Consider the following 9,832-nt stretch of genomic DNA (forward strand, 5'->3'; position numbering starts at 1 on the left):
TTAATCTTTTTTGAAAGATGTTGTTTTGATTAATCTTTCGGCTAATTAACCATGTTCTTGCATGTGCTAGTATGTCCAATATGTTCAATGTCGTATACATGCGACACGCCGAGTCAATGCCGGCACCTGAGCGGCAATTATAGAGGACCGTGCTTTGGCCTTACCGATGGTTGCGATCGTACATGCCTAAATGAAAGCTCCGATAACGTGTGGGGCTATTGTGACTGCAACTTAAAATGCTACTGCTATACATGCTAGTCTGAGATTGTTGCTATTGCTAGCGCTCCGATACGGCCATGATGCAATGATCCCAGCCTAGCGTTTCTTAAAAATAAATATAAATTACCCCTTTCTGTCTCTTATGTAATATTGTAATACACACTCACCATACTAAAAAATAAAGTTGTTTTAGGGTGAGATTCTTTTCAGATATGAAATTGTTTTACTGCCCGATCATTTCATATCATGTCAGTTGTCATCAAGTCCCGATGTAACATTAATCGTGCCTCATGCCATATTGATAGAGTCCCTCGCGCCGCGCATGGAGGTCGTCGCGCCGTAGGACGTCGTGGCGAAGTCCGTCGGGCCAGACTCCATCGCGCTCACGCTGTAGATCGTCGTCTCGCCAAACCCATCGCCGGAGTCCGTCGAGGCATACGTCATCGTGCTATAGATCATCGTCTCGTGCGTGCTACAGCTACAGCACAGACGCAGAGTTGTTGATGTAGATACATGCATCGCCTACATAACCTAAAAAGCTAAGTCGCTGGAGCAAATCCCGGCATAGGGAAAGCTAAGTCGCTGAATCAAAGTAGTATTTGTTCTATCAAGGTTAACGTGTTGTTTGGTTCGGATGATTGTAACGTAACTTATTTACGGAGGGTAATAGATGCCGTTGGATAGTGTTTGTTTTAGGCCTCGTGTGATCGGATCACGCGGTAACGGATACCCGACTTTCCAAAAGCGATAACACTCTAACCGTGATGCTTTCAATCATGCCTAATAAATCATAGCACGACTTCATCTCAAAACTTATCTTTCCCAGCGCTCATGCCTGCACATAACAATCTTGTTGCATAGATGATTTCAGGATCATCTTGCACAAGATTTGAACCACAACTGACATGAATTAGAGCAAACACACCTTGAGTAATTGAACCCAATAACAGTCGCGTGAAGGACGCCTTCTCATGCTACACACGTCGTCACCGTTTTACTGTGCAGCGTTGAGAAAGCTAGAAAAAACAGCCTCTCTGATAGAGCGATCACATCGATTGGACAGAAGGGTTTCGTTCTGGTCGTTCCTATTGGGTCAAACTGGTCCAGATAACACCTCCCCCAGGACCGTCCTCCCTTTCCCTTCTGAACGAAGCAAACTGCAAACCTAACCGGCCGGCACGAGCGTCGCCAGCAGGAGAGGAACTGGCTCCGCTCTCTCACGCAGTTACACGCACGTGGTCGTCTCGAGGGAGGAGTGGGTGGGAGGAGAAGGCGGCGGCGGCAGTTTCGATCTGTGCTCTGCCTTACGCGGGAGGCAGCGGATCGATCTGGACGAACTGGCTGCCGGAAGGATGGGAGGAAGAAACCATCGTTGGCCGGCTGGGGGTCAGCAGGTCCGGATCCGCGCATTGTCTCCTTATGCGCCAGGTCTCTTTTTCCAACTTCTTCCTCTTGATTTCCTGGGTGTTATTTGGTCAAATTGTGGGTGATTTTAGCTTCCCCTGATCCAGTGCGAAGCAAGGCGCCCATCGCCCGTCGCCCATGCCAATCCTCCTCGGCTCGTTATCGTCTCTGTTAGGCAGGTGAGAGATGATGCTTCCTCTCCGGGTCTCCCCTGGATATTGTACTGTGTGCGGTTATTGGAGAGTCAAGCGCAAAAAATAAAAAAAATAGTAATAATATTGGAGAGTCGTGTGGTTTTCAGCGGAGTTGACTTGTTAGCTCCGCATGCACTTTCTTAATTCATCCTGCATGACGCCAATGATTTCTGCTGGTTTTCTGTAACTCCATCGGGAAAATGATTGCATAGTTCGTGGATGTGAATTTCCTGCACAAGACTCGGATTTAGCTGCAGTCTGCTTGGTTGGAAGGAAATGAAATAGGCACAACACAAGAAATCATTAACTGGTGTGTTTGTGAGAAAGCACGCAATCACATTATCTTTTGTTTGGCTGCATGTAATCTCACTAAAAGAGAAGAAATGATTGTTCATTACGTTCACTGGTTGTAATAACAAGTACCACGTACCCACTTCTGTTTCTTAATGTAGCCTCCAATGATCAGCATCCTTCATTCTGCTTCATATGTATCCTAGGAGGTTGCATATGGAGCTAGGCTGAAGTTTGATTCGTTTCTTGGTTGGAAACAAATCAGTTATACCATGCGTGAGATTATGAGATTAAATAAATAGCCAGGCTGAGGTCTCACCGGTCAGCCTGTCAATTTGTTTGTTAGGTTAGGCTGATACGGACAATAACAAAGAAAAAGACACCGGAACAGGTGATAGATCACACCACATCTTCATCTTTTCTGCATATTTCACTCTTAATGCATTTCTGCATGTTCATTTGCTATTTTGCACCAGGTTAGTTGCAACAACTTCAGGCTGATCTTTGTTTATGCATTTTCTGTATTCCTGTCTTGAGCTGCCTATCTATATATCTAGGATATTCTATATAGCCATAATAGATTTTCTTGTGACTATCTATGAACCAATTTTGTGTCTACATAGAGCTTGTTGTCTGATATAACCTTAATATTACTGTATTGCATGCTAAATGTTTGCAGACAGGGCAAACCATTGCTATTAGGAAGGTTCTTCAGGATAAGCAGTACAAGAACCGCGAGCTTCGGACCAAACACCTACATGACCACCCAAATGTCGTAGCTCTGAAGCATTGTTTCTTTTCTACAACTGAGAAGGATGAAATTTTGCTGAACTTGGTTCTCGAGTATGTATATCGCATTACCGCACTACCTCCTTAAGTCTTGAGTGGTGGCGCTGCCGTAATCTTTGCAAATACTCTGATGACCAGGTGGTGATCGATGGCTGATGGCTCTCCGTAGTGGTTTGGTAGCGGGACAGAATAGGGTGGTGGAGGTGAGGCAGCAGAGAGTGGGCGCTGGCCATGCTCGCGAGGCCATCCGTGATGCATCGAATATGTTAGCAGGTTTGCACTGCGCTCATGATCATCATATGTTTGTTAAAATGCATTTCCTTCTCAGTTTTATGTTTAATCTTTTGAGTTGTAGTTACTATATAAATTTATAAACTGAGATGTGGAGATTGCAATATTGATCTAAGTTCAGTTCAGTCTATTACGTGACCTGAGTTTGTTATCCATGATTTCCCTCATTTCTTTGTTATCGCACATGTTCATTAATTGATTATAGTCTACTTCAGGTTTTTTTGTGCATTTAGTTCTAGGTTGTTTTGATCTGAGCAAGTGGCTCCCAGCTTTTCATTGATTTTGTAGAATCGTTCATTATCTCGAGCCATACCTGATACTGAATCTGAACGTTTCCATCTCTGGTACCATGGCACGACATTGTGGCCGTATCTTGCGGAAGAAGAGGACGACAATGGCTTACAGATGAAGATGACAGTGGCAACTTGCAGTGTAACAGGCTCACAATGCCGCCATGGATACTCTCCCGCACTAGCTATTCAGGTATATTTATTTTCTCCATCTGAACTTCTATAAAATTATGGGCTGCAGCTGCATACGACAGAAATTATTGCGAAGGAGAAAATGCTTGCATGATAGATAATGTAACTTCTATTGTTGGAACTTAACTGTGATAGTGTATTATTAAGAGAAATAAGTTAGTACTATATTATTAAAAGAATGTTCAGGTTAGGAAGTACATATTTGTCTATTCATACGGCAACAAGCATAATCTCATATTGTTTTATATCCTGGATTCTGACCAACTGATCACACTGGCCTGATTACAACTATTGGGTGGTCAAACTGAATTGGTAGAGCTGTAGCATAGAGGACGCGGGGTATATTTCTGTCTAATGCAGCTGGAAGGTGAGTGTATAAACTTCAGTGATTGTGCATAACAAAAGCCATTGGGAGGGGAAGAACATATTGAGTTGTACTCAAATATTTCTGAAAACTCAAGATCCATATGCTTTTAGACTTCCAGGCATGCATAAAAATACACACTTGATTAATTTAGTGTGAAGAGATCACTGTCCATGTGTTACTTAGATTAGCTTTGCTGCTTTGAGGCAATAGAGTTTTGAGGCCCACTGGTTCATTAAAGAGGTATTTTTCTTCTTCTTCTTCTTCTTATGCTCTCATTGTTCTTCTCTTTTGTGCTTTAACATTGTTCTTGTGTTTCCGCTTAATCTAAGGTTGTCAACAATCAGCTGTTTGCTATTTGTAGGATTTTATTGTAAACTTGGAAATCCATTGGCAAATAGCGCTATTTGGGATACTGGTTGTATTGTTCCCCCCCGTTGGTCTGGACATGCCTTTGGATTCTTCCAAGTAGAAAGATGATTTTGTTTTTTCTATCTTAGTAATAAAAATGAAAGGTTAATACCATTATGTTCTCTGAATATTGCTATGGCTGATATGCTACTTGATTAAATAACTTGTGGTTTTCTTAAACTAGCAATATTTCTAATTTTCTCTTTTTGGGAGGATAACAGTAATTTATGTGGTGTTAACATCTGTAATTTGGTGAGGACTTTCCATTCATTGGATATTAAGATGTCCAGTTGTTGATATTCGGAGAATCTGCTCATCTTTTTCTTTTGTTAGTCTCTCCATGAAGGAAAGGTAAGGAATTGCATCGTGCTGCTAACTTTGCTTTTTTCACTATGGAGTTAAGGCCCTTACTCTTAGGGTGTGTTTGGTTCGGGAACGAAGTGTAATGGAATGTCATGGTTCCATTCCACTAGAATGGGTCGGTTCCATCCTTGTGTTTGGTAGACATAATTCGAAGGAATGGAATGGTTACGTTTCGTTGTTTGGTCTGAGAGATGGAATGGAATTGATTTATTCATCTCACCTTGAATTCTGTTGAATTTCAATCAAACAAAAATCACCGAATAAAGTACTCATCCATCGATCCATGCAACAAAGGCGTGTGAGCATCAACGATTCACGAACTGAAGGATTGAGCACGCTTCGTCAAAAACAAATCGCAGAGAACCAGAGAAGATAATATCAGACTCATGCTACAAGATCAACAGCAGCCACCCAACACAAGATCCCAGCGTGCTACAAGATCAATAATAGGCACCTACAATATCCCGGCGTGCTCATGCAGTGTATTAGGTCAGAGGGAAGAGAGAGAAAGAGAAGGGCAGAGGTCCGTGGGTCGCCATCGAGGGAGATACAGAGGGGCGACTCAAGGTTGTGGGCAAGCAAGGCGTTCCGCGTTGTCAGCTCGATTTGGAGGAACTACTTGGTTCGGCATATAGCATGAATATTCCTCTCCCGAGAACCAGTGCGTTCCATTCCGTTTTCCAACCAAACACGAGAACGACCTCCAGGGACGGGTCCGACCCATTACGTTCCACTTTGTTCCTCGAACTGAACACACCCTTAGCTACATATACTAACTGAGGTTCGGTTCAATTACTCGATTCAAAGATTCAAATATATGTTCGGTGCATTCAATTCTAGCTGTTCTCAGTAGAAATTGATTATGCTCTTATCTTCTTTTCATGGTTTTATCTTTTGATCTTCGCAAACTACTAGCAGCAATAAAGCAAGACATTTGTCGATAGTGCTCGGACCCTTCCCCGAACCCTGTGCAAGCGGGAGTTATGTGCACCGGGCTGCTATTTAGAGCATATCTAAGTTCTTGGTGTTCAGTATGATAGAAGGAAACATGTTTCTTTTTATTTTTATCGTCGTCATTTTAGTTCATTCATGTGATCTTTCATGCTCTAAATAGTCTTTTGGTACTAGCAGCAATATCATATTATGTCTCTGAAAAATTCTTTCAGCAACGATTGTGTCCTCGCAATTGCGAAGTCTGAGATTGAACTACAGAAATTCAGGATCCTTATGTTTTTGAAAGAACACATACACAGGCCGCGGAGCCGGTCTCTCGCATAGGTAACGGTCGCTCTCACGGACACTACTGCTAGATAATCAGAGTACTATCAGAAGCTCCATTGCTGGATCAAGGCTCGCCAAACCCACAGTTGGATGACACTGGTGGACGCAAGACGTGATGCATCTATGGTTATTTTAGAAAACAAACACTATTTGAGGGACCATTTCATCTCGCAATGGACTTTAAGATGGGGATTCATTTGTCATGTCATGGTACTGATACACTCTAATTATTCAGAAAAGTATCCAGTATACTATTTATGGTAACGTCCATCAGCTGATCACAGAGATCTTTGAGAATCAACCCTGGCCTCTTCGGGATTTAACCTCTGAATTAATTTTTGAATGAGATGTAGTTTTTGTGGCCAAGATATGCATGATACGTATGCCCCAAGTCTCATGACCAGTTTATTTTCTTTTTGGTTGTGATGGTATGTAATTTAGCTTAATAATACCTCCTGATATATATTTTTTTCACAATCTTTTTTTGTCTGGTTATTGTGAATGAGTAGAATGAACAAGCCTAGGATTAAAGTTCACACACAAGCTAAGCTTCTCACTTGAGTTTGCATGTATTACACCCTTAACCCAAAAGGCACGGACTGAGATGCTCCTGCAATTAAAGGGCGCACAGCTTTGCCTCAAGAGGCGCGCCCCATCCACTAGTAAATATGTCAAACATAGTAGTCTTCTTCTTGTCTCTTTGCTCCTATTGCTTGCAGAGCCCTTCCCGTGGTTGGCTGTGCTGGCTGGGATTGGGCAACTAAAGGTGATATGCATGTGCATCCATTATCACTTAGTGTCCCATAGGGACTTCTCCTCTTAAATATTTTATAAGCACAGTGCCACAGGGGGGCCCACCTGTCAGATGATTTTTTTTTTGTGTGTGTGCCCCCAATCAGGGCAAAAGTTCATACTGTAGCAGCCTTAATAATTGATCTTAATTGACCAAGGTTTAGCTTAGATACAAAAATCATCTGTTTTGTCTAGAGATGTGTGATGTTACCACTTATATTACTCCCACTGTGGGTAGTCTTAATAAAATGGCATATGAGATAAAAGGATTGCAATGGTCCATTAGTACCGCATAACCCAGTTACTACAATATACCACGTCATCTCGAAATGGAAGAGTGAAAAGTCCAGGGAAAGGAAACCCTGGTTCCCCGGGCACAGGGACATTTTCCAACCCCAGGTTAATGATTGCCTTAGTTCCAACAGCCAGTGTCCGGCAGCTTTCTAGTCTTTTCAAGGCAATATTGATGTAAGATGTCAGATAGATAAGCAACTTGTCTGCTGGGCTTTTGACATGGAAGTTTTTGAAGAAAACATTTGCTCGGAAGAAAGTTATCGCCTCATCGAATATATCTGCTTTATCTGTAATAGCATCAACATTAGTTAGCAGTTCGGCATGGTCGTGCAGGAATGGAAGTACATCATTAACTGTGTCTGTTGTTGTACCGGTACCTGAATCTGAGGCTGGGGCTGGGCCCTTGATATGTGTTTTTAGTGGAAGAAAGGACACCCACAGGCTTTTGTGATCCTGTCATCGTCAGTGAAACTAGAGTGATAAACCTGTCCTCGAGGGAGGAATGCATATGGTGCTCACTATCACTAGTTAACATTAACCATGACCAAACTAGAACTAACAGAAGTATGTGGGAAACTAAAGCAAGCGATGAGCACATTCGATAGTTATTTGCTACCATCCATCTTACCTTCGTCAAACGCCTAAACCCATTAAAGGTGTTCCTAAAGGTGTAACTATAATTGAAGTGCTTTAACCCCACAAAATTTATGTCACCGTACTACCTTTTGTCCTGTTTGAAATACCATGACTTTTATAAGCAGAAGACAGCATACAACTATATGGCTTGTATGTTTGACATGCAAATGAAAGTGTCATATAGCTTCATCATTTGATTTGGAGATAAATCAAGTGATATAGTAGTTGTACTTCAATACTGAGAAAAGGTTTCTATTAGTATGAGAATCAAGAATGGGATTTTATTTTTTTAGGCTTTGCATCATTTCAAAAAGTGTTAGTCATCTCAAGTATTGCTTCCCCCTCTAGTTATGTAGTATGGCTAGCAAACTGCGATGGCGTCAAACTAGAATTTTCTAGCTGTTGGCTTCTACTTTAACATCAGCTTCCAGGACCTTCCCAAACTTGCTCTGTGAAGTAACCCCAAAATATGAACATGAATTTTGTTATGACTAATGAGGCACTGAGGTGCACTGCATTGGTCAGTGGTAGTATCGCCTTCAGTAATGAAAAACAGAGGATTCAAAATGGCACCAATCTTTATGTACCAACTTGTCCAACAATAAACATTCAAAATGGAACTTCACTTTCAATTTGTCCTAGTCAGATTCGGTGGCTGCCCAAATTCAGCGACAATGGCGTCCAGGGAATGACAAGGTCTGGACTAAGGAGAGGGCAAGTAACTCACCATGGCTATGGAGGACCGCCAGCTATAGTGCGCCGCAGACAAACAGGAATCTCCGCCTGTGAGAAGGAGATCCGCCCTAGTACAACCGTAGAACCTAAAACAAATAATAAGGGAGCGGAATACTTGACTAGTTTTTCAACAGAGTGCATACAGAAGCAGGAGTTGTAACAAAGCACTTACAGAAGAAGACTGGCTGTGAATAGTTTCCTCAGAAGCTGATTAATGGCCCCTACCGGCAGCAAGCTATTCAGGACTCTGCATCGAAGATAGAAGCTACCTATGTTATAGGAATATAAGTTGGGAGTTGTGTGATGATAGGCACAAAATCAGCAAATAACACAGGCAAACTTGCCAGTGATAAATTGAATACTTTCAATTGCATCTACATCATGCAAGACAATCATACTGGAGAGGATTGAAAGGAAATAGCCCAATATTCACAAGGATTTGTTATGAAATGTTTTTTCCTCACAACTTCAGGCCCAAATCTCAAAACAAAATTCGGAGCAATTACATTATCAGATTTAAAACTAACGGATTCCCTAAAGGGCTCATTTGGCTGCACGGACAACACATAGGAAGCGGCCATCTTATGGACTCCCGGATCCACCAGCTGCAACCAAATCGAATCGAAACTCAGAGATGATGGGATGGGATGGGATGGGATGGGATCGAATTGAACGGAGCAATGGGTAGGGACGGGTAGATCTGGACGGCAGGGGACTGGGAGGTGAGGTCGTGACGTCTCGCCGGCTATGGGGATGGACGGGACGGAGGGTGATGGGGGAGGACGGAGGTTGCGAGGTGAGGCGAGGCTCCTCACCGGAGAAGGCGAGCGGCGGGGTCGCTGCTGGTGCCAAGGAGAGATGAGGCAGGTGGCGTCGCTCGTCGTAGAGGAGATCGCAGGAGAGGGAGACGGCGTCGGAGGAAAGCGGGTCGGGTCGGGTCGAGAGGCGGAGAAATTTGCGTGCGTCGTTCACGGCTCCCCGGTTGTCACGGGCGTACTACACTTACCGATTGGGAGATACTAGCATCTCCAGCCCTTGAGCCTCGAGGAGGCATTATTTTTGCCCTTTGAGAGGCTGCCCGTGAATTTTTTTTCTAGGGTTGAGAAAAGATTCACTCGTTTCCCCAGACGGACGCTCAGGCGAACGCCGCGACGCTGCTAGGAGCAGGGTCGAGCCGTGGCTGCTGCTACACATGCACGCGCTGGCTAGCACGCGCGCGGCCGCCTGCGCTCGGGCACGCACGAGCTTCGATCATGGCGCAACACACACACGAGCTTCGAGCACGG

At 43.4% G+C, this 9,832-nt stretch overlaps 2 protein-coding genes and 1 long non-coding RNA gene across 3 annotated transcripts; 2 read left to right on the forward strand and 1 right to left on the reverse strand.

The window, feature by feature from the left end:
* Positions 1–1,323: 1,323 nt before the first annotated feature.
* On the forward strand, positions 1,324–3,259 carry LOC147961406 (shaggy-related protein kinase epsilon-like). The gene is made up of 5 exons (XM_087537008.1): positions 1,324–1,647; positions 1,731–1,802; positions 2,455–2,499; positions 2,788–2,951; positions 3,036–3,259. Exons 1-5 carry the CDS (start codon positions 1,639–1,641, stop codon positions 3,040–3,042), a joined length of 297 nt encoding a protein of 98 aa, XP_087393134.1. The 5' UTR covers positions 1,324–1,638; the 3' UTR covers positions 3,043–3,259.
* An 8-nt stretch (positions 3,260–3,267) lies between these two features.
* On the forward strand, positions 3,268–6,568 carry LOC147961407 (uncharacterized). Its single transcript, XR_015611706.1, has 2 exons — positions 3,268–3,671; positions 5,975–6,568. It is a non-coding gene; the product is annotated as an uncharacterized LOC147961407 (long non-coding RNA).
* Positions 6,569–7,005: 437 nt separating this feature from the next.
* LOC147961408 (actin-related protein 2/3 complex subunit 3-like) lies at positions 7,006–9,540 on the reverse strand. The gene is made up of 5 exons (XM_087537009.1): positions 9,362–9,540; positions 8,719–8,815; positions 8,539–8,632; positions 7,553–7,628; positions 7,006–7,462 (listed from the first exon to the last, which is right to left on the reverse strand). Exons 3-5 carry the CDS (start codon positions 8,539–8,541, stop codon positions 7,164–7,166), a joined length of 378 nt encoding a protein of 125 aa, XP_087393135.1. The 5' UTR covers positions 8,542–8,632; positions 8,719–8,815; positions 9,362–9,540; the 3' UTR covers positions 7,006–7,163.
* Between the last annotated feature and the right edge of the window lie 292 nt (positions 9,541–9,832).

Source organism: Triticum urartu, chromosome 7A, assembly GCF_056163025.1.
Source record: "Triticum urartu cultivar PI428250 chromosome 7A, HENAU_Tu73, whole genome shotgun sequence".
NCBI lineage: Eukaryota > Viridiplantae > Streptophyta > Magnoliopsida > Poales > Poaceae > Triticum > Triticum urartu.

What these genes read in the sequence shown, in the direction of transcription:
- LOC147961406 (XM_087537008.1), top strand. An exon ending in TTATCGTCTCTGTTAGGCAG is followed by an intron (nt 1,803 to 2,454) that starts GTGAGAGATGAT and finishes TTTGTTTGTTAG; the next exon opens with GTTAGGCTGATACGGACAAT. An exon ending in AGAAAAAGACACCGGAACAG is followed by an intron (nt 2,500 to 2,787) that starts GTGATAGATCAC and finishes AAATGTTTGCAG; the next exon opens with ACAGGGCAAACCATTGCTAT.
- LOC147961408 (XM_087537009.1), bottom strand. An exon ending in AGCCCCAGCCTCAGATTCAG is followed by an intron (nt 7,463 to 7,552) that starts GTACCGGTACAA and finishes ATGCTATTACAG; the next exon opens with ATAAAGCAGATATATTCGAT.